The 25362-nt window shown below is 34.8% G+C and overlaps 1 protein-coding gene and 1 pseudogene across 1 annotated transcript; both read left to right on the top strand.

Annotated features, from left to right (window-relative positions):
• The first annotated feature begins 11221 nt into the window (after nt 1–11221).
• LOC143548534 (uncharacterized) lies at nt 11222–12037 on the top strand (annotated as a pseudogene).
• Nucleotides 12038–18903: 6866 nt separating this feature from the next.
• Nucleotides 18904–24246, top strand: LOC143548562 (ABC transporter G family member 24-like). Its single transcript, XM_077039683.1, has 13 exons — nt 18904–19130; nt 20185–20261; nt 20346–20609; nt 20690–20753; nt 20826–21007; nt 21112–21185; nt 21340–22205; nt 22280–22576; nt 22653–23141; nt 23224–23372; nt 23465–23754; nt 23850–23983; nt 24077–24246. Exons 1-13 carry the CDS (start codon nt 18904–18906, stop codon nt 24231–24233), a joined length of 3270 nt encoding a protein of 1089 aa, XP_076895798.1. The 3' UTR covers nt 24234–24246.
• The last annotated feature ends 1116 nt before the right edge of the window (nt 24247–25362 follow it).

The raw sequence follows: 25362 nt of genomic DNA, 5'->3' as shown, positions 1-25362 counted from the left end.
GTTTAAAAAAACTTTGCAACCATACTCTATTTTCACTATATAAAGACATACAACCATAAAATGTTGTTAGTAAATGTTTTTGCTTGTAGGATGTTATATAAATATAATCTTCAGCTACTCTCCTAAAATTTGGAAAAAAGGTGGCAGAATTTTTGGTGACACACTTTCAAGTAAATGGGACCAAGAATCATGCATTTGTGTGCTTTCTAGTTATTATTTGGACCCACAGATAAAAATGATAAATATGTAAGGGGAGTAGGTTTTGATTTTGAAATTTTGAAATAGACTATTTTCCTATCCTATTTTGTGGGGCTCATCTTCATATATGATTGTAGAATATTAAATCAAGATTTTAAATCATGCAAGCAAATGTGATCTTCGTGTCAAGATGAGCAACAAAGTTGTATACAAATACTTCTCTTGTTTTGTCATTGAGTTTTCTCAGTTTTCATATTAATAGCATATCAAATAAATTCCCAAATAAAATTTTTTTCGATTTATGTCAAAAGAGCAAAATAAAAGGCTCCTCAAAATTTGTAAGAATTTAATTATGTAACTCAAATATATTAGCTCAACTATGTAATAATCAATTAGTTATCATATCAATTAACAAAATGATTTACGCCTAATATCATTATTTTGGAACAATAAATTTTCCCCCATAAATATTTAAGCTCAAATGGGAAAACCGAAAAGACTGAACCGAAACCGAATGGCGTTAAAATTTTCAAAATCCAAAGTTTCGGTTTTTGGTTTGGTTTTAGCCCAAAACCGACCCAAACCAAACCGTGCGCGATCCTAGATATTACTAAGTATGTACATCCGAGTTGACATCTTAAAGTCAAAAGCTTTAGCCGAAAATTGACAAAAACAATTTCAATGCAATCAGTAAACTAAATACCCAACTCATGCACATCATCTTGTGTGATAAAAATAGAAAATTAAAAAGAAAAAAGAATTACCTTTATGTGATCTGTGCTGGATATATGAGAGAATTAAGAACTAAACCTTAACTTGAGAAATATAAAGAAACCTTGGGACAATTGTTAAGGTTATTACAAGGACAGGCAGCTGGAATATAGTTTACCAAACATGTCTTGTTAACACCCATTTAAAACTACACAGAGAGATATGATGATGACGTGGATATATATGGAGGGAAATGCGGGGAGAATTGTGACATTAATGTTTTTTAAATTGCTTGGTTACTAAGGTTTTTCTTGCTTCCTTGGTAACCGGTGTAGGTTGGATGACGAACGAACACATATATATATATATTATGCACTCTAGCCGCCCATATTATTTATTTGGATTTGCTCATAAATAAGTTGTATAGTTGTATTTGTTAATTATTATTTTCATGAAGTTCAACTACAAAGAAATGATGTTGGTGGTGAATGTATGGAGGGAAAATGAGTTTAGTTGGAAAATGTAATAGGCTGTTGCGTGAGTTTAGTTGATTGTGTTTTAAATGTATTAATTGTCATACTTGTCAAAGAAAATGTAATCTTATTTTTTGTTGTAACTTTGAATAAAATTACTATATTATGTTTATGTATATGTCTCACACACATATATATGTGTGCGCGCACGCGCGCGCGCATAAGCATAGGTTCTGCTAAAAAAATTTTGTCTATAAACTCTAAAAGGAAAATAACAGTTGAGTGTTTGTGCACTTTTTTTTCAATGGTATGTCAACGCGTTTTTGTTACTCCATACTTTCCTTAAAACATGGCCTTTTACTATGGCCTTCTATAATCTTTTAGAAATAATTTTCTCTTAATAGATTTATTGCAAGTAAGATGACCAGCAGGGGAGACACATAATGTTAGGATCACATCTACTATACTATTAAAGAATTAACTCTTACTATAAATAATATGCACTCATAATTTTTTACTAATAAAATAATTCAAAATTATATTAAATTATATTTAACTTAATCACATTCAACATATTCTAATATAATATCCTATTAATAATACATGTGTTCCTTAATGAGTTTGAGTTTTTCTTTTCAAAGTTTTATGGTAGTTATTTTATATTTTGGTTTCATTTCGGTTTTTGGTTTTTGTTTGGTTTTAGTTTTTATAAATTTGTTTCGTTTCAGTTCTATTTTTTTTAGTTTAGTTTTAGGTGGGTTTAATTTTATTCAATTTTTTGTTTTGGTTTTTAAAGTTTTTGTTTTTTGTTCAGTTTCAGATTTATCGGTTTTAGTTTTTCAGTTTCATTTGGGCTTTTGTTTTAGTTTTATTGGTATTTGGTTTTATTAAAGGTTTTTGATTTTGGTTTTGTTTTAGTTTTTTTTATAATTTAGTTTCGTTTCAATTTGTATTTAGTTTGTTTGGTGTTTGGTTTTAGTGCATGTTAAAAAATGAAAGAATATGGAGGGTTCAAAAATTAAGTGAAATGTTCACATGAATTTCAACTTTCAAGTGGGTTGAAGTTATTGATGCTTTATAATATTTTTTTGTATCGTCATAACCAGTAATAATGAATTCGTATTTAGTAGAAAGGATTTCAAAAGCTAAGAACGTTGTATGTGTTACCATTCATTTTTCTTCTTAGTCTTCAAATATGTTATTTCAATTTTCATTTATGAAAATGACTAAATGAGTCATTTTAGAAATGTTTTGATTTGCTTTGGCTCGGGTCAAATAAGTCATTTTAAAAAGGCATCAGTTTAATTCTGGTCAACCAGTCAATAGAAAAAGGTATGAATTTCGTTCGGGTTTCAACAAGGGTTTTTAAAATCGTATCGATTTGGTTCGGGTCATAACGAGTCAATTTTAAAAGATAGTGATTTGGTTTGGGTTAAAATGGTTAATTCTCAAAACGTAACGGTTTGATTATAAACATGTCATTTTAAAAAGGTTTCGATGTGGTTATGGTTCTTAAATGTGCTTTGGACGTGCTTCAGCTTATTAGGGTGCAAGACTTTTCATATGAAATGCAAAAACAATTTTTGTAGTCAGTTAATCACTATGTCTGTCAGATCGATGTATAGATTGGTGTATGAATGTTTATGTCATCAACTCTGTTCCTGGTCCAGGAAGAAAAGAAGTCCGAATCATTCTTGGATGCTTATCGGAAATCTTTCTTAGATCCTTATTTACTGATTTTCTTGCTTTCCAGACTAATGTTAGTGAAGTTGTTTTGCTTTCTGTTAATATTATTTTTTAAAAGTTTATGAAGTTTATGTTTAAAGTTTTAAATGTTTTTCATAAACATTCTACTATGTAAAGTCATTCTTTGAAAGTTTATCTATTTTGATACTTTGTTTGTGTATAAATAAGAATTAGAATTAAAATCATGTTGCTGTCTCAAAAAATATATTAAAAATAACTTTTAATTTGAAATTATATACGTGTTTACTTGACGGTTTTATACTTCCACTCGTGTCGTGCACGGGTTAATAATCTAGTATAAACATATTTCAAATTATTAATGAAATCAAAGTCAAAATCAAGTGGTTCCAAGAACAAAGTTATAATAAAAGAGTTTCCTGTTAGGCTAGTACCAATGTATTTATTCTTTCTTTCAGAACACACTCCCTAAACATGTTATTAAATCTATACCAATGGCTAGTACCAATCTATACCTTTGTTGGCAAACACCTTTAGTGGACATTACTCTCACAACTACACACAAGGGTGATGCAATTTTCGATCCGCGAGACTTGAAAAATCAAACCTCGAGCAGTAAAATCAGCTTTTGCTCCAATTAAACATCGAGATTAAATTGCATACATGTTTTCTCTCGTATTGAAAATGAAAAGTTTTAAGGTCTTTCTATAAGCTAAAGAACGTGAGAGATGAAAAACCTCTTGACGCGTTCTATTTCACAAAGCAAGAGATTGAATTCTCCTGTCATGCTTCATATGTTTTAAGGAAAACCCGTTTATACACACATCAACCAAATCCCAATTCTGCTCTATTTATTTACTAACCTAACATATTCTATCAGAACAAATATATGTGTATCAAATATGAACTCATGTTATGTTACAAAGTAAACGACGTTAATACTTAATAGTTTTAAAGAAACACTAGTAGACTTTAGAGAAATTAAAAAAAAATTCTATTTCTTCTTTATTTAAGTCTTGTTGACCTTGTTAAGTAGGCAACAGACGTCACGTTGACAATGTCTTGGTTTGAAACGAGCACCCACGTTTTGGTTTCTATGCTTTCTTTCATTTTCATTTGCCTCAGTTTGACTATTGGAAACTTCATCATAGTTTCTTGTATTTAGTTAAAAGAAGTCAACTTGACATACTTGATAGGGGTTCCGGGTTTCGGATTTTTCGAGTTTGAAAGGTTTAAATCCAGACCCGAAACCCAACCTAAATCTCTCACGGTTTTTTCGGGTTCGGGTTGGGTTAATCGGGTAACGAGTATTCTAGGAAAAAAAACTGCATTGCTAATGTGACATATTCTTCTTTACTCGTAATGTAAAGAAACCAGTAACAAAACAAAAATAAACCGATAAAACATCATAAAAAGAATATAATTTTACAAAGTTCAACCATGATAGTCATCTTCAGTATGTCATGATTAGTTATAGTTGTTTTTTTGTCATAAATTGACACACAAATATAAACAATCAGTTCATAATTATATGTGAAATAAGAACAATCGATTTGGACTAACAAAGTTCAACCATGATAGTCATCTTTAGTATGTCATGATTAGTCATAGTTGCTTTTTGTTATAAATTGAAACATTAATAAACAATCAATTTATAATATGTGAAATAAGAACAATCGATTTGGACTAATTTTTGATAACGTCAATGGCTAAGCTAAGGCTTAGCCTATAATACCTAAAAATATATATATATATATGATTTTAAAATTAAGAGTTTATTTGGGTTTATCGGGTTAGCCATTTCTCGGGTTTGGGTTTCTCGGGTCGGGTTAGTTCGGGTTTGGGTATGGATTTTTTCGGGTTGGGTTTCGAATTTCGAATAAAAGTGACATACTTATGCCAGGACGAGATGTGACATACTTTATGTTACAAATGTAACTTAAAACAATATTTAACTACTATTATATATAGAGTTGAAGATGAAGAATGTGACAAAGTTGCAAAGTAACATAGTTTTTATCATCTGATTACTACCCATTTGATTGCAGCCCATTGCTACAAGCCCGCCTCGTGCTCAATTGGGTAAGAAGCAAAAGTGTGTGTACGGTCTTAGAGCATGTTTAGGTTTGAGTTTGAAAAATGTTTATTGGCTTATTGGTATTTTTAAAAAGTCAATAAATTAAAATGTGTTTGGCAATCACAAAAATCTTTATTATTTTAGCTTTTTTAAATGGTTAAAAAGCAGTTTTTCAAAAGTTCCAAATCCTGGCTTTTCAAAATGGCTTTTGAAAAAGCCAATAAACCAATAAATATTTTTTAAACACAATCCCAAACATGCTCTTACACAGATTAAAAAGGCTTAGCGTAATAACATTCATTATCACAATTCGAAATAAAATGGTCGTTATAAATTTGTTTCATATATCATATAAAATCTATTGAGAAATGCTGCTACAAGCCTAGATCTCAGATGTTGATCACGATAAGTGGTATTCATAAGATAAAAAATCAAAAAATATTTCTAGCGCCTTCACGCAAGAGCAAATATGATAGATTAGTGCATTTAACCGAATAATTAATGAAATACAAAGGGGCATATTGTAAGGCCCCCGACCCGGGTTGTAATACCCGCAAGTTTAAGTTTTACAAAATATGATATATGAATGTTTATATGATAATAATAATAATAATAATAATAATATGGAACCTGGATGAGTTCAAACTCATTATTAAGCACACATGTGTTTATTATGTTTCAATTCCAATCCTAATCTAGTCATCGACCTATTTCAAATTCAAACGAATTCGATTTCGAACTACCAAACCGGATTTCATGTTCTTATCTCTTGTTTAAATATCATACATCATCACCCTAAATCTCATTCCTCCTATAGTATTCACCACTACGTAGTTTCTTTCCGAGTTAATTGCCGCCGCCGTTGCTATTGGTTGCTGCCGGAGACGACGATCACCAGCCCGCACGCGTTCTTGAGTTACGACGCTGGCGTCTAAGTCCTCTGATTCGTTTCGCTAAACCACTGAAGTGAGTTTTAATAACCTGTTTTGTGTTTATGTTTTATACGTACACCACTTTGTTAATTTGGTTTCGGCGACTAATACTCACTAATCTGAAGCTTTGTTTTACAAAGGAGAAGTAAGGTCACGCTCTCCACGTCTGGTAATCCGCCGCTGCATCACCTTGTGACTCCACCGCCTCCTCGCCGCTTTTTGTCACGATCGTAGTTAACCACCACTGTTGCACTTCTCCGCCCTGGCCATCATTCTGAACTAGCCGCCATCCCGCATTCGTGTGCCGTCACTCATCTCGATCATACTCTGATTGTTGGTTCGACTATTAAGGTACCAAATAGAAACCTCCGTCTGATTTAATTTTAAAGATATAAATTTTGGTATCGTTTCGATTTGTTCCGGCGACCGTGGTTCGTTTAATTTTGGTTCCGCAAAGAAAAGTCTACTCGTATTTGGGTATTGAGTGTGTGCGGTCATGGTGAGTGTATGTGTGTGTTTGCAGGTGTGTAAGTGAATGTGTGTGCATGGTGTATGTAGGGTTGTGTGGGTGGTGGTGGTTGTGTGTGTGTGGAGTTTGTGTCTAAGTGTGTTTTGATTGTTTATTTTATGTTCCTACATGTATGAACAGATTAAATAATTGTCACATGGTTTATTTTGTCAAATAATGTGAATAATATTTTATAAACTTAATAATTTTTTTTTAACATCTTTTTAACTAAAATCGTATACATTTGTATTGGTAAAACCGTGTCTTAATAAACTTGATTCTTTTGTTAATATTGATACAATAATTAAAATAGGGTCTTTTAATGAACTTCAAATTATAAATGTTTGTTTACACTTACGTCAACATACTTCATAACTGGTACATATTGTATATTAGTGTTAGAGGAATTAATTGGTGAAACTTTCCACCGTCGAGTATGTTATAGTAAAGTTTTAAAAAAAAACGCCTCCGTCGCCGGAGCTAAAGGTACCAGCGAAGCTGAATTAAGTTTTGTAAATATAATTCAAACTATAAATAAAATGTAGGTGTTAGTACAACTTAACGTGGCTCGACGTTGCGTGCTTACTTATTGACTACTGAGGTACGAATTCTGTTTTTCTTCACTCATAGTATTGGTTCTAGTTCATTTTATATTCGATGTCCGTCACTTCGTAGTGCGGATTTTTGTTATCTAGTTCGGTTTATTCGTATGATATGGTTATATTAATTTTATAGCATGCAATAGGTTATATATATTTTGAATTCATTATTGCATGTTCCTGTTTAAATATCTTTTAGTTATACGACTTTAGTTCAGTACTCTGTTACCCGAGCATTTCTGACTTGTCGTTGGGGCGTTAACGACATGGCACTTATCGTGACAGTGCGTAATTAAAGTTCACGGCGTCTCTAAAAGTACTCATGTAGTACCTTGGCCACTTAGAGGCGTATAGATCGATCTTAGCTCCGACTCCTGACTCCTGACTCCTGACTTCTGTTGAGATGGAACAATATGTGCACGCCACCCACACCGTCTCCTTGGTGCATGGACTAGCTAGTTGTGTACCCCTCTATTTAGGCTCTGGGTGCTTCCGTATTACACGACCTATTTATTTTAACGTCATCGTCGTGTATTTTAGTAATTATATTTTGTTTCGCTATATTCTGGTCCGTTTTGATATGTGTATACGCATTTGGTTAAATTTGAGTATATTCAGATTACGTCCCGATCGTGTATCGGATTATGTTTCGCATCTAATTATAGTTCGGTCTAAAACGTGGGTTTATATCCGCAATAGTTTCAGTTTTATTTCAGTATGTGTTTTGTCTTATGTATGCCTTTACCTGTACTATTGTTCTCTCCGTTACTGGGCAATTTTTGGCTCAGCCGTATTTTCTTGTTTGTGTCTGTCTTATTTGCTAACAGGTAATTCGGGAAATCGGGGAGATCAGTGATGAGAGTAAAATGAAGCTCAAGAATAAGGACTTGATTTAATTTTCTTTTATTTAAGCATTTAATAAATTTGACTTAGAATTTCTTTCAGTTTTTTTAACTCTTTTGGTTGCCATGGGATTCTTTTCATTTCATTTAAATGAATTTTGTTTGGTCTATGATATCTGTAATAGTGACACGTCAGCCTGCTCCGGGTTGGGGTGTTACACGGGTGCCCTACATTTCGCGGAATTAAAAGTCATTCATTCATACGTATTATAAATATCTTGTCTTAAAATAACATAACATAAGTCTTAAACATAAAACGTAAGCGACACGGGTGTCTTCTTCATAGCGATGCCAGTCTTCCTCTTATTGTCACGTGTCCTCATCAAGCAACTTGTCTCGTTCTACTTGCCTGCGTGCATACTAAAAGTCAGCTGAGTGAGTTCTAGTTAATTAACATACATTACATTCACTTTCTTACCAACACGCGTCCGAAGATACGTATTAATACTTCCCTGTTCATCTATCATTCAATCATACATTCATACATTCATACTTCTTACTCAACACATACCTCGGATACTATAAAGATCTGGTCCTCACTTACCTTGGATATTATAAGGGTCTAAACCCTACATACCTCGGAATTAATAAGGATCCGGTGTCCTACATACCTTGGATCTCCTTAGAGTCCAGTCCCTACTTACTTTGGATATTATAAGGGTCCAGTGCCCTACATACCTCGGTTATTATAAGGGCCCGGTGCCCTCTATCATACCATACCAACCATTCTAACTTTGTTACATTTCCTTTCTAGTTCTTTCAATCATAGCTAATATAACATTACGTGCATACTAGTTAAACAATCCATATCATTCATATTCATACGCAAACATATATCTAACATACACTTAACATTCAAGTTAAGTGTATAAATCTAAATACATCGTAGTATGCACACAGCCTCGAAAACATAACACATAAAAGGGGCTAGAACTCACCTAGATCCTGTTGCGTTCACCTTTAATAGTAATTCCTTTCTTCAACTGTGCGCGGCTAACTGTTTAACATATATATTCATTAATTAACCATGTACTAACATAATTAATTAAATTTATGTTTATTAATCTAGCGTACTTGATAAGCTAGGCTCGTTTGTTTGGGCTAACAAATCTAACGAAATAACTTTATTTAACGACGGTCTTTATTTTGCGTTTATATTCTCCAATTATTATATATATATAATATATTTCTCTTCTTTATTAATAATATGTTCCTTTTCCTTAACACATTATATATATATATATATATATATATATATATATATTCCTTTGCTTTAATGGGGTGTTTATCTTAAAAATATATTGGGTCATACGGAGGTGACGAGGTTGGTTGGTTTGGTTCATTTTGTTGGATTATCTTGGATGAACTAGGAATGGCCCAGTTCGCACTGAGTCTCATTTAACGAGGGGAGGGGAAGGGAAGGGAGGAGAATTAGGATGAGAAAGAAAGGTAGGGGAAGGAAAATGTTTGACCTTTATTTCGTGTTCCCGAGTTTAATGAAAATGAAAGGAAAAGAAAGGAAATTAAATATTTTTGGTGTTCCCGAGTTAAGAGGAAAGGAAAGATATAATTTTTCTATTATACCCTTTAAGTAACTATATTAGAGAGTTAGATATGAAGGTAATTTAGGAATAAATAGGAAGTTATTATAAGACATAAAAATTTTCTCTCCAAAGTCCTAATCTCTCCAATTTAGAAGGATGATAATAGGCTTACATTTTCCAACATTTTCCATCCCTTCCCCTCCTCATCTCTCCTTAAAAAAATCTCTGGAACATGGTTTTTTATTATTTTCATTTCTTTTCCTTCCCCTCCCTTTGTTAAGTGAGACTCAAGAACACAATGTTAGAGAAGGTTTAAGGGGTACTTATACCCTTAGCTCATGGACCTTAGGCCCATTAATCCACTAAGTCCATGTTTTATTTTTAAATCCATATCCATTTAAGCCTACCTTCTCTCATACTAGTTTTTATGATTTATTCAACGGAAATTAAATAACAAAGTCTATTTAAATATTACTTTATTTATTATTTCTAAAAATCGAACGTTACACATATTGTTCAGACACCCTCTCCGTACAAAGATGTCAATCTTCGTTGACTAAGCTTTTATACGAGTCGTAGACTTTATCGAGGCAGTTTCAAAACAGAGAAAATTTTGTCTCATTTTTCATGAGTATAAAATAAAAAAATAGCTGACAAGTGAAGATGGAAGATGATAGATGTGGTTTTACAGTCTCCTCTAAAACTAGCCGTTAGAAAAATAGCAGTTCTAGCTAAAATTAGCCTTTTAAACATTTAATAAAGAACGTTAAAATGAAGTCGTACAGTCATACGACTCGTATGTGTTTGTATAACTAATATGGATGTCATGCGAGTTGTATGGAACGAGGTGTCTAGATAGCAAGCTTTAGTGTTTGGATTGATGAAGCCAAAAAATGAAACTAGCTAAACCTTACACTCATATGAGTTGTATGCCAGTATACAACTCTTTTCGACGAGACGGGGTGTCTGGATTAGGGCTGCTCAAAAAGTTCGTGGCTCGCGGTTCGCTCGAAAAATAGCTCGAAAAAAGCTCGATTCTAAACGAGCCGAGCTCGAGCCAGGGTCAGTTTGGCTTGACTCGTTTAGATTAAAGCCTAAATTTTAATATCTATATAATAACAGCACACCAAGAAATAAATAACTAAAAATTATACATATATTATGTCACTCGATCCCTAAAACCTTATAAAAATAACAAAAGTAAACCATATAAAGTTATAAATTCACTAGTTTATAAATTTTATATAATATGTATGTTAAAATTATAATTTTTTGTCTTTTATATATCAAAATTTGTAAAAAGAAAATAAAAAAATTAAAAATTAAAAATTAAAAAATTTAAAAAATTAAAGGAGCCCGGCTCGACGACCTCGTGCTCGATAAAGAAAACGAGCCGAGCTTGATAAGTTTGAGCTCGAGCTAATTCCACGAGAAGCTTTCAAAATCTTATAATCAGATGACCAATTTGTAGTCATTTACAAACTCTGAATAACAAATAAATATATACTCGTTCACGTTTCAAACTCATTTCCCAGTTTCCCCCTTTGTAAAACCCTAACCCTCACAGTCACTGCAACACCTTCAAATCGGCAACAATGTCGATGTCTAAAGGCTCCAAGATGCTCCAATTCATCAACTACCGTATGCGTGTCACCATCCAAGACGGCCGTCAGCTCGTCGGCAAGTTCATGGCCTTCGACCGCCACATGAACCTCGTCATCGGCGACTGCGAGGAGTTCCGTAAGCTCCCACCGGCCAAAGGCTCCAAAAACAACGAAGAACGCGAAGACCGCCGCACTCTCGGCCTCGTCTTATTAAGAGGCGAAGAAGTCATCTCCATGACTGTCGAAGGCCCTCCGCCTCCCGACGAAAACCGAGCGAAAGCCGTTGGAGCCGCTGCGTTGGCTGGACCGGGTTTAGGACGCGCTGCGGGCCGTGGCATCCCGACCGCGCCTCTGGTTCAAGCGCAGCCTGGCTTAGCTGGACCGGTTAGGGGAATTGGTGGACCGGCTCCCGGGATGATGCAACCGCAGATTTCTCGGCCTCCTGTTCCGAATATGTCAGCTCCACCGGTTAATTACCCGCCCGTGATTCGGCCTGGGCAGATGCCGTATCCTGGACAGATGATGCGTGGACCGCCTCAGCAGATGCCGCCCCCGCCGCAGTTTGCGCAGCGGCCTCCGGGGCAGTACCCGGTACCTCCGCCTGGGCAGTACGGGCAGAGGCCGATGGCTCCGCCTCCGCAGATGATGAGGGGACCGCCTCCGCCTGGTGGAGCGCGGTTGCCTGGTCCGCCACCGCCGGTTCGGCCGCCTCCTGGTGGACAGGTTCCGGGCTTTGGACCTCCACGTCCTGGGATGCCGCCTCCGCCGAACTCTCAGTAACAGCAGCAGCAGTGACTGGTGAGTGTGGTCTTTTATGGTTTTATTTGTACGTGCCCCGTTTATTGATTTTTATGTAGCTTTAGAATTGTTATGTTACTAATCTCGTGCATGATGAATCTTGCTTAGTGTTGTTTGAAGAGTATTGGACTAGTTATTTTAGTAGTGGGTAGTTTATTAGGCTGTTAAGTATGCTATGTATATATGCCATAAGGATATTAGCATAATATTTGATTAACCTAAGTTTAGCAATTGCTAGTAACATAACATAGTAGCGGTGTAGTGGTTACCTTGTTACGTCATTAAGGGGGTGTTTGGCCTAGCTTTTATTTTTTGGCTTATGCTTATATTTTAAAGTAGCTTATAGCTTATTTTCTATTATTTGATAAGCTCTTTTTAAGTGTTTGGATTAGCTTATATTCTACAAGTTGATAATAAGTTGTTACATCCGCCATTTTTTAATTTGTTACATAAATAAGTTGCTTCAATAATTATTAATCCACCACCATTTGAGGACAAATGAGTAACTTACACCCTTACACAACTAAACTTCTTCAAATAAGCTAAAAAACCATCTTCAAATAAGCTTCTTCAAATTAGCTTATGTAAGCTTATAAGCATAAGCTTAAAAAGCTAAACCAAACACTAAATTAAGCTTATTTTGTAAAAAAAGCTAAAAAAGCTATAAGATTGGTTAAAAAAGCTAGGCCAAACACCCCCTAAATCAGCGCGACGGGTTGAAAATCGATTAGTATAAACAGGGGTTATACACTTATCCCATACATTTGTAAATTTATTATCGTTTCATCAATAAATCAAGTTCATGTTAATTCCTGTGTTAAGTCAATAGCAACTTATATATACTGATCCCTATAAGACTTCCAATACTAGTATCCATTCGACATGGCACATAATGTTATTTTATCATGTAAATGTTCTAGTCCAGTTAAGAAGCTAAGGCATAAGTGCATAACTATATGGGAGATTTAGAAAGGAATGATAGCTTTTACATATATGTGACCTAAGCATTATAAAGCACCATAACAAGCTATAAATAATCCTGTGCTAAACTTGAAGCCAATATCATTCTGTACCTGTTCAATTTTAATGAGTTAAATTGTTGAACCCAAGTTATTTACTTATCCTTTCAACAGTAAGATTATGGCGCTCACATAATCAGATCAGTTTTAATATACACGTTTGTCTCTCTATAGTCTATGCGAATGCATGGTCGCATCAGGCAAGGTTATCCGAATGGTGTTCACGATGCATGCACTTTTTTTGATTTTTCAAAGAGGCACGCATCGGAATGCCTCATGTGTCACATGCATATGTATGTTGACTATGTTCTTTTCTAGGCTGCAAAACAGTCTTCTGGTTTTCCTAACAAGAAGCCAGGGCTTACGAGGCTGTATACTGTTCATAGGGACATAAGGTCTGATAATGGTTAACTGAGTTACAAACTAAGAGGGTTTTGGGATGATTTTGAAGACCCATGGGCCATGGTGGGAACTAGGACTTTAGAGAAATGGTGACTTACAAACTAACGGTTAACTGAGTTACAAACTGATGTGTTGGTTTATAATTTTCTTTTTGATATATAATTCTAATATAAATTTGTAACTTGTAAGCCTTTTAAAGATATTTTAGACATTTTTTTATTAAGGGGGTGTTTGGGTTTCCTTATTTTACCTCCTTATAACTTTTCATTAAGTTAATAAGTTACAACATTGTAACTTATGAAACTTTTTCTCTCACACTATAAGCAATCCCAAACACCCTATTATTTTTCAAAAAGTTAAATAAGTTATAAGTTGGTGAAAATAAGCAATCCCAAACACCCTCTAATTATAATTATTTTCGTTGGATTCTTTTTTTTTCTTGAACAGCTAATTTTTTTCAACCTTTCACCCCCCATGTCTCAAGTGAGACTAGAACCCACATCCATTTGGTTGTAAGGCATACACCTTTGCCACTAGACCAAGCTAGTGGCTGTATTTTCATTGGATTCTTAAGTCGTAGCTAATTTTTTTGTTATAAAAGCTATGTTATATTGATTAACTTAGTATTTGTTGTTACTTGTTAGTCATGCCAACTGTTAATAAATATATTAATAAAGAATAAATTCAGTTTTTTGCTTTGTTTAATTAGTAAAAGAAATTTATAATAAGTAAAAAAAAATGTTTTGGGAAACCAGTTGTTTGTGTGCCTTCGCCTCGGCTCTGGGGGACTCTTATTGGCTTAGAGTAATGGCTGTTCACAAAATTTTGATATATTTTATCAGCAATCGATGGCCATAGTGGGCAGTTGAACAATCCATTTAATTTTCCACTCTTTAATTATGAAGCATCATATTGTTTGCCTTAGCAGAGTTAGTATTTTGCAACTGATTTCATGTTTAGGGATTATTAACTTAAGTTTTGTAGTACTATTACTAGCACTCCTATAGAGTTTCACAAACTCTAAGCCATCATTTTCTTTCATTATCTGGTAGGTTACCATAAAATAATTCTAAAGTTTTTAAGAGGAGCGTAGTAAACGAACTTAAGAGTGAATTTAGGATCCGCAAGTCAACAAGTTTACATTTGATCAAAAATATTAGAATTAATTACACGGATAGTTTGTGTGGTTTGACCATATTGCGACTAGTCACGAAGCTTCAAAAATTACTACTCTAGAACAATTGTTGGCACATATATAAGAGCGTTGGTCACTAAGATGGATGGATGGACGTTAAGTTGGTCTGTTAAATTTTAATAAATGACCAAACTACCTCCTATTTAATAGTTTATTTGTTTTTGTATTATTGAATTAAAAGTATTGGCCATTTATCAAAACTTAATAAACCAAGTTAGCTTTCATTTTTTTAGGCTGTACATTTGCAAAACAGTTTGTTTAAAGTTGTAATTTTGAAAAATGGGGACCTAGGTTGCAATATGGCTACAGTGCTAAACCATAGGGACTATCCGTGTGATTAATTCAAAATATTAACTTCATGGATCTTATTTGAAAATTTTGTGTTGCGCCTCCCTCTTAGGTTCTTTTTTTAGAATTTTGTTTTAACTCTATGATTGCTCAAGCTTCACTGCTTCAGGAATTTGATGTCTGTAGTTATTCTGTTTCAAAATTTTATAATATTTTTTTCATTCAAATTATCTTGTGGACTAGATTTTTAATCAGTTCATGTCTCGTATCATGTAACTGTTAGAAATAGCGTGGCTTCTTGAATACCGCCAACATCATTGACAATTGTTGTTGCTTTCATAAGTCAATTATGCATTTAAATTATGCTAGCAGCTTATTTGGATACTGGCTCACATTAAATACGACAATTGACATGCAAACCGCTACCATTATATACAGATTTATTAGCTGTGCATGTATCACTAAAAAACATCTCGATTTGATGAAGAATTCACATTTTCACTCTTATTTGCATGACATAAGTAAAAAAATGTGAATATTAGTTCATATTGCCCTTGTTGTTATTATTGTTATTATTGTGGCTAACCTGAGATGTTTTCTTCCGTGCCAGGTTGGTTTTTAAATCTGGCAATTCTGAGAAGATGTGCTACTGGAATTCCATATGCCTATATTCTGCATTGAACATCTTACCGTAAGCTTTTGGATAGGGTTTGATTAGTGAAACGTTATATTCTTGTCAGACTTTATTTTGTTATTTTGAATTTGGCGCGTGTTAGGACTGTAGAATACCATTTTGCCAAAAAGTTTATACCTGAATTTAACTACCAAGGCCTGTGATCTTTATGGCTATACTCGTATTTCATGTTTCTTTGATCTCTCTCTTTTTGCCTTGATTTGAATCTTTGATTGATTGCATTTGGAAGTCCTACTAGGTTATGATCAGGTCAATTGCAATTTCTGTTGCTTCTTTTAAATTTATAGAATTATCATGTTGGATGAAAGTAGTCATATTTATTATTTGTATATGTGGAACCTGATATGTTTTAAGGTATGACTTGTTATGCTAAACTACATATTTTTACAATGTTTAGCTCTATGGATGTTAGGTTTCAGGTATTTACATTTGAAGGGAGTTTAAGAGAACGAGTGATTCAATGTTGAATTATTCAAAAGCTTGCTATGAACTTGAACTCAATTTTGAATAACCGAGTTGGGTCAAACTAGTATCAATTCAAACTCAAGCTTATAAGGCTGGTTGTTGTGATTGGGTTAGTTGAAGTGTCATGTAGGCGGTGGGGATTTAACTAACCCACTTGTTAAATAGGGTGTTGCGGGTTAACAAGCTAGATATAGATGGGTGGGGAAAAAAGCAAATAAAAAAAAAAGATTGATCAGTTGTTAGTGGGTGGCCCCTCATTTTTCATGCCATAACGTTAGTTATTGAGTTAACTAACATCCCATAACGTTGCGGCAAGGTGTAGCCAGTGTTATGGGTGCGCCATCTCATCTTTAACGCCCTTTAGTAGCCACACAACCGGTGATGTGGAGGCAACAGTGTATAGCGGCAACCACGCTGATACTAGCGGTGTGTGCATCGCATAGTCTAAGGCTATGCGTTGTGACATGCTATCATGTGAAAAAAAAAATATAAAAGATATAAGTGTGATGTATGTGTCATTTGTGCCTGATTGTTTAACCTTTCACATGGTTGTGTTGTGGTAATATTAAATATGATGGGAACATAAAAAAAGAAATGGTGGAGTGATTGGTTAATATATTAAATAATGATTGGCTAATTATTAGTGTTAAAAAATTAAATATTATCTACAAACAATTTATTCTATTCAGAAAAATCTACAAACAATTTATTAGTATACTTTTATTTCAAACTCTCCAAATAGCCTCCTTTTGAAGCTACAGACAGAACACCTGGTAAAGAGACCCAGTCTTGGGGGTCAAACATCCCTTTATAAACATAAATGGTATATTGATATTAATCATCTTGATTAATTTTATTTATTTTTGTGTAGAATAGAATTTTTACAACTTAGAACCGGCTTGGGTACAATGTTGAAATAACATGTGAATGAATACTATAATAAGATTTTATTGTTATCAATAAAACATAGCATCTAAAACAAAATTGCCATGAAGTAGTCAATTTTTAGCTGCTTATTTTTATCTTTTCAACAAGTGTCTTTTTACTTTAATTCGTCATATATTTTCTAAAATGTAATTTTGTATAGTTAATTATCAACCTAAAGATATTTTATAAATTATGGTTAAACATTATACATTTATTAATGTGAATTGGATTTTAATAATTCAAAGTGATATCTGTTAAAGAATAATAACTTTTACTTTCATTGCAAATGATAATCCCACTCTCACGTAAACAAACTTCGTTTTCCAATTGCCCTAATGAATAATTAGTTGATATTTTAAATTCAAATTAAGGTTGTTTGATAGGCTCTTAATAATTCTGTTAAGAGGCTACATCTTAATCCGTCAAAGATTGTGTTTGGTTTACTAAAAAGCATCATTTAATGATTCATGGAGTCTCCTAATATATAAGTTTTATAAACATGTTGAATTATTCAGATGTTCATGCTATCTCTTAATTGGTTAAACGTCTTAACGGTTCAACACAAGATTCCCAAACAACCATGTTGCAAGTTGTTTGAAATACTATAAATGCAAATTAGGGGTAACTAGAGTTACCTATCCGTTCAACTTTGTTAACAATAAAAGCTGAAAACTACGAGACACGATTGATCACACTCTCAATAGGAATATATTTACTAATGGCTTTACTTAAATTAGGTGTGCACGATTTAATTCGGATTGGTTATTAGCCTCGCCCGAAACCGAAGTCAGCGATTATTCTATTTCATTAACCAATCGGTTTTCGGTTAATTGGTTCGGTTTATTTGGTCAATTTGCCGGTTCGTTTCATAATCAAACTTGGGCTAAAAGTTTTACTTAGAAATACATGAAATAGATGTAGAAATACATGAAAAGGAAATGTAAACACAAGAAGTGGATGTATAATTACATGAAATGAGGATATAAAAATGAAATACATAAAACGAAGATATAAAAATGGAATACATGAAATGGAATGGTTTGATTCGTTCAGTTAACCAAGGGTACAAAAAAAATCTGATAAACAACTTTCAGTTAATTTCGGTTCGATTTCGTCTGTTTTCTGTTAACAGTTAGGTTATTAGTCACTCGTAAGCTGGGTTATTAGTTTATTACTCACTCATGTCTTTTTTTTTAATGGTCATAGAATTCTTCAAATGAGCTATAGGCTAAATTCACCACATCGGTATACACTCTCACCTTTCGATCCGGGAAAAACCATCACCTAAGCCGACACACACGAACACTCGCCCAAATGCATGACATTGCGGTAAGGTAAAACCAGTTCAGTTCAAAGATTCAACCAGGCCACCTACTCACCTGATCTCTCATCATCACCCGGTTAGGGCTGTTCAAAAAGCTCGAGGCTCGAAGCTCCGGCTCATTCTATAAAAGCTCGAATAAAACTAGCTATAAAAAGTTGATTTGAACCATCTTGAGCTTATTTGGATCATTTTTGCTACCGAGCCAAAGTCGACCCAGGCTCGGCTCGATCTTAAGCTTGTTTAGAGCTATAGACTAGCTTAGTTGGTTCGTTTAATTTCGAACCCGAGCTCAAAACCAGTCAGCTCCCAGTTGCCACTAAAACTAAATACTAAAAATGTCTAATGTCTAACTGAATATTAAACAGAGACTGTGTCAATGGCCCATTAACAAGTGGTGATCTGGTAATTACCGGTTTCTATCACGTCCAAATCCGGCAAACAAACAAACAGAGAGCTGGTCAATGCCGGCAAGTTGACCAAACCCTTGATAACATAAACTAATCCGCCAACTTTATGCACGTTCTATCACTCCCCGCAGAATGACCAAACGGAAACTTATCGCCGCCGTAGCTACTACCGTACTTGTGTTGTATTTGCCGGAGCTCGTACACTGTCAAGTCGTCGGCGACGAATTCGCCGGTCAGATCAACGACACTGCGTTCCTACCGTTCGTTACTCAACGAGTGTATAATAATCTGTCTAGTCTTACTTCCACGATTCTTAATAGTGATGTCGGTAATCGAGCTTCCTTCTGCGTTAAAAATCGGTAAGCAAGCTGTACACATTAATTGATATGGAGTTAATAAGTTATGTATTGTGATTATATGAAGCTTTTGTATTAGTAAATTGTTAGATTTGCTTTGATTTTGTAATCTGTTTTGCATTAGGAAGAAGTACCTAATTTGAGTTTAGGTTAAATTAGCCAGACTCGTTTCAAGCTCTTTTTCTGAAGCTGGAGCTCAGGATCGGCTCGTTTATTATTTTGTTTGTTAATTTGTATGTGTTTATAATTATTTTTATATATTTTAATAAAGCCTTAATCGAGTCTAAGATAGTAAGATCGCCTCAAGCTTGTGTAGTATATATTAATTGTTAGTAGGCAGTTTTTAATTTATATTTTTAGTTGGAGATTGATATGGGCTTCATAAGTTATTTATTATGATTTTTATATGAAGCTTTTGTATTAGTAAATAGTAAGATGATGTTAGATTTGCTATGATTTTGTAATCTGTTTTGCGTTAGGAAATGCCTAATTCAAGTTTAAGGTTAAAATAGAGCTCAGTTTGATTTGTAAGTCAATCTCAATATCAATTAAGTAAAGCTCGGCTTGTTTTGACTTATGAGAGTTTGAGCTTGAGCTCGAGTTCATTTCAAGCTCTTTTTCTAAAGCTTGAGCTCAGCTCGTGAGTTGTTTTTTAAAGCTAAGGCTCAGCTCGTTTATTATTTATTAGTAATTTAAATATGTTTATAGTTATTTTTATATATTTTGATAAAGTCTTAAACAAGCCAAAGCTCAGCTCGAGCTCGGTTGTGCAGTGCGAAATTAGTACATAGAAGTCCAAAATAGGTAAAGCTTAAATATACACAATGCTCGACGAACCTAAACGAGCTTCCCATACAAGGCTCGAGGTCAGGCTCGATAACTAAACAAGCTTTATTTGAGGCTCGAGCTCAAGAAAACACGGCTCGTTTCGAGCTTTTTATTGATCTGAGCTCGAGCGGCTTGGCTTGTTTGCACCCCTAATTGGAATAAAGGAGATGAATATTTGCATATTGTTGTTTGCATTTTGGGATGAGTTTGATTGGATTATGCTGTTTAGGGAAGATGAGTGGGACCGAGCTTTTAATTTTTCTTCAAATCTGGACTTCTTAACCTCTTGCATCCTGAAAACCAATGGTATGAGCTCCAGTTTCTTGTAAATCATTTAATCTAATTTGTATCAGCTCTATAGATAATATACTGTTAATATGGATTTTTCAGGAGACGTAACATGGCGTGTGTGTAATTCAGCAGAGTTAAAGTTCTACTTTGGAGGTTTCTTTTCAGGCAGCAATTACCTGAAGCCTAACAGAAACTGTAACATAACATCTAGGGTTTCTGGTTGTGAGCCAGGATGGGCATGTGCCACGTCACCTGATGAGAATATTGACATGCAAGATTCCAAGAATATACCTGCCCGAACTCAGGACTGCCAGCCTTGTTGTGAGGGTTTCTTCTGCCCGAGCGGTCTTACTTGCATGATACGTAGGTGTTCGCAACTTCTTTAAATGTCAGGCATCAAAGACAGTATGTTTAACATTTTTTGTATATTATTATTGTTATAGCATGCCCATTGGGTGCATACTGCCCGACTGCAACCCTTGATAGAGCTAGCGGCATGTGTAAACCGTAAGTTTGAGTTGTTTTTTCTTCTCTGTTTTATGTATTATGAGCAACTCACTTATTAAAGTTTATATGCAGATATTCTTACCAACTGCCACCTGGAATGCCTAATCATACTTGTGGTGGAGCAAACATATGGGCAGATATAAAAACCAGTGGGGAGCTGTTTTGTTCATCAGGGTCATATTGTCCAACAAGTACCCAGCAGTTAAATTGCAGCAAGGGGAATTACTGTCAAAGGGGATCTACATCTGAGAAATGTGAGTGAGTTACATGGTGTCATAGTTAAAAATAAGAATCTTGTATTTCTAACGCATATATAATGGCACAATTAGGTATCTAACTGTATTCTCTTTACTTGCAGCATGCTTCAAGTTGACTTCATGTGAACGTGGAAGTTCAACTCAAAATATCCATGCATACGGGGCAATGCTTATCGTAAGCTTTCTTCGTAAACTATTTTGACCCTAAGAATATGTGTATTTGTTCATTTTGACCCTCAGAAGTGTATCTACTGAATATGTATTTATCAGAATGAATAAACTTATGCATCTTACATTTTATAAAATAAGTAATTAGTTTTTGTATCTAGGCTGCCATATTTACTATTCTGCTCATCATCTACAACTGCTCTGATCAAATAATTACAACTCGGGAAAGAAGGCATGCTAAATCAAGGGAAGCAGCTGCAAGACGTGCAAAAGAGAAAGTGAAAGCTCATGAAAGATGGAAAATGGCACGAGAAGCTGCTAAGAAACACGCAGCTCAAATATCTCGCACATTTTCCCGGAAAAAGGCGGCCCCACAAACTGAGGAACTCTCAATCTTACATCAAAGTAGTGAGGATGTGGATTTTGATGGTGCGGTTACTTCATCATCTGAAGAAAACAGATTGGAGCTAAGAAGTCAAACATTTAAAAGCAAAGATGAAGATCTTTATAGTTATGATCAAATTGTGGAAAACAAAGATACAAATAGTAAAAAGAAAATACAAAAAGAAAAACAAATCCATACTCATAGCCAAATCTTTAGTTACGCGTATGGTCAAATCGAGAAAGAGAAAGCTATGCAAGAAAATCAAAACCTTACATTCTCAGGAGTAATCTCAATGGCTGTTAATACTGAAACCAGAAAACGACCCAAAATCGAGATTTCTTTTCGAGATCTAACGCTTACTTTAAAAGGAAAAGGCAAACATCTTTTAAGATGTGTTACCGGTAAAATCATGCCTGGTCGCATAACAGCCGTCATGGGTCCATCTGGGGCCGGTAAGACAACCTTTCTTTCTGCATTGGCGGGAAAAGCACATGGGTGTAGAATAACCGGTTCGGTTCTTATAAACGGGAAACCTGACTCAATCCATTCATATAAAAAGATAATCGGTTTTGTGCCACAAGATGATATTGTTCATGGAAATTTAACTGTTGAGGAGAATCTCTGGTTCAGTGCAAAATGCAGGTATGTAAATAATTCACTATACAATAAGCAACAGTTTTGACAAGTTTGTTGACATTTTTATAAAAATATTGTAGGTTACCGGCAAGCATGCTTAAACAAGACCGTGTTCTAGTTGTTGAGAGAGTTATAGAGTCTTTGGGTTTACAAGCAGTTAGAAGTTCATTAGTTGGAACCGTTGAAAAACGTGGAATCTCTGGTGGTCAAAGGAAACGGGTCAATGTTGGTTTGGAAATGGTCATGGAACCTTCATTATTAATCTTAGACGAACCTACATCTGGTTTAGATAGTTCATCTTCTCAGTTACTTCTTAGAGCACTTAGGCGGGAAACACTTGAAGGAGTTAATATTAGTATGGTTGTTCACCAACCAAGGTAATGAATTAATAGTATTTACATAATTTTCGTGTAAATGCATTTTGATTATAGTTATATCTTTATGTGTTTGCAGTTACTCATTGTTCCAGATGTTTGATGATTTAATACTTTTAGCAAAAGGTGGTCTTACGGTTTATCACGGACCAGTAAGGAAAGTTGAAGAATACTTTTCTGGGCTTGGGATTAACGTTCCGGATTGTGTTAACCCACCGGATTATTTTATAGATGTTTTGGAAGGTATGATTAAACCAAACACGAGTTCGGGTGTAAGTTATGAACAACTTCCTGTTAGATGGATGCTTCATAAGGGCTATCCTGTACCCCCTGATATGCGTAGAATGTATCCGGAAGGTCAACTTTCAGGTAATGAAGTCAACGACAATGAGGGTGTAGGTGAAGGTGCAACAGAGGAATATTCCTTTGCTGGTGAAATTTGGCAAGATGTAAGGTCAAATGTTGAAGTAAGAAGAGATATGATTCGCCATAATTTCTTAAAAACTAAAGATTTGTCCAATCGTACGACACCTGGAATTCTCTTGCAGTACAGATATTTCCTTGGAAGGTACGCGTCTTATTAATACGGGTCGGATCAAAAGTCAAAGGTCAAAATGGGCCATATAGTTTTGATGTTGGTACTTTATCAGGATTGTTAAGCAGAGGTTAAGAGAATCAAAGCTACAATTGGTAGACTATCTCATATTATTACTTGCCGGTGCATGTTTAGGAGCCATTATCAAATCAAACGAAGAGACATTTGGAGCACCTGGTTACACTTACTCCATTATTGCTGTGTGTAAGTAACTAACCATAAACCAGCTGCTTTTTGAGCTATTAAAGATATGATGATAATGGACAATAACATGCAATATACATTTACTTTTTCAGCTTTATTATGCAAAGTCTCGGCATTGAGAACATTTTCTTTAGATAAATTACAATATTGGAGAGAACGCGCGTCTGGCATCAGCAGCTTAGCTAATTTTCTAGCCAAAGACACAATTGACCATTTCAATACAGCTATAAAGCCAGCTGTTTATTTGTCCATGTTCTACTTCTTCAGTTACCCTAGATCATCTTTTGCAGAAAATTACACGGTTTTGGTTTGTCTTGTGTATTGTGTAACAGGCATAGCCTACATGTTAGCCATATTTCTTGATCCCGGTCCATCACAGCTGGTGAGTAGCAAACATAGCAATATTTTGGTCAAAATTGGTCAAATTGTCACTTCTAGTATTTCGCATTTGTACTCATGTGATTAAAATTTATGCAGTTTGCAGTGCTTCTTCCGGTAGTTTTAACTCTCGTTTCAACACAGACGGGAGACAGTGAGTTCCTGAAGGATGTTTCCAAATTGTGCTACCCTAAGTGGGCACTAGAAGCATTTGTAATTGCAAATGCAAACAGGTACAACCATTTGATAACATATTACATATAGATCAATAATATGCAGCTTTGAATCCATAAATGTTGATGTTACGTTCTTTTATCAAATTGCAGGTACTCGGGAGTGTGGTTAATCACACGTTGTGGTGCACTTCTAAGATTCGGATACAATGTACATGATTGGGGTCTCTGTATATTCGTCCTCGTTTTGATCGGTGTAGCTGGCAGAATTTCAGCTTTCTTTGGCATGCTCATTGTTCATAAAAGATGAGTCATGTTCATGGTATAATTAGAGGTATGAATGTTGTAACAAGATAGCATAGTTGTATAATTTATATTTATATTATCCTGTTATAGTGTTATGGGGCCTCAGCTACATTACTTGTAAAATTCATTTTAAATATCGTTCATTTTTTTAATTGTATGGGAGGCAATTGTTTTAAACTTCATCTATGATCTTATGTAAAACTATATTATTTATTCTCTGTTAGAATAAAACAGTTAAGAACACGTTATGTTGCCGATAGATGATAGATGAACACCGAACATTTACTTTTTATTGCTTGTTTAATGTTTAAGAACGGCATACTTTGTTTGATGTTTAAGACAATTTACGGTTGGATGCAATTTTGATGATAATCTAAAAATTGATCCAAGTCCTCTTTTCTCTTTGCTTCTCTAATCTTCTCGTCAATTTGTTGGTAGAGCAATTTGTTTAGGACTTATGAGGTTTTCCCAATGGTAGGTTGATGGATGGGCCGGATCATTACGTTCTACTATTTGGATTTGGACATAAGGGCAATCCATTTGCCACGGTTCCAGACTTCCAGATATGGTATTTTTGTCTACTTCTAATCAACGATCCCTACCACAGTTAACGAACTCTAAAATTTAGGAAATCAGCAGCAATGCTTTTGGTTTGTTTGACTTTCGGTAACCTGAGTCTAGACCGTGGACCAACCCGAAACTGAACACAGTAAAACATTTCCGTCCGATTTCCAGTGTTTGTGTGTCCGGTTTTTTCCCGGATGGATATACCCGATTTCTCCTCATCCCTAATTATGTTTTTTACATCATTTAAGAGCAGGTGGTGGAGTGGTAAGAGAGAGACTTGGTGTTCCATGTGACCCATGTTCGATTCCTACCCCATCATTTAGTTTCAGCGGCACCAAGTGATGATGAGATACTAAGCGAGTAGGTAGCGTTCACTAATTGTATACTTGAACTAAACGGAGTTTATCTCACCGCAATGCCGTGCATTCAAGCAATCACGGGCGATAACCTATCTAAGAATTTTCCACGGATCAGAAGGCTAGTGTATCCTGATAGTATAATAAATTTAGTTCGTCTCTCATTTGAAGATTCGCTAACGGTTAAAAATAAAACATGCTTATAGCTTT

Source organism: Bidens hawaiensis, unplaced genomic scaffold, assembly GCF_021521415.1.
Source record: "Bidens hawaiensis isolate Kalapana, Puna unplaced genomic scaffold, B.hawaiensis_p1.1 tig00015194_1, whole genome shotgun sequence".
NCBI classification, from domain to species: domain Eukaryota; kingdom Viridiplantae; phylum Streptophyta; class Magnoliopsida; order Asterales; family Asteraceae; genus Bidens; species Bidens hawaiensis.
This window is presented reverse-complemented; position numbering and strand designations above follow the sequence as displayed.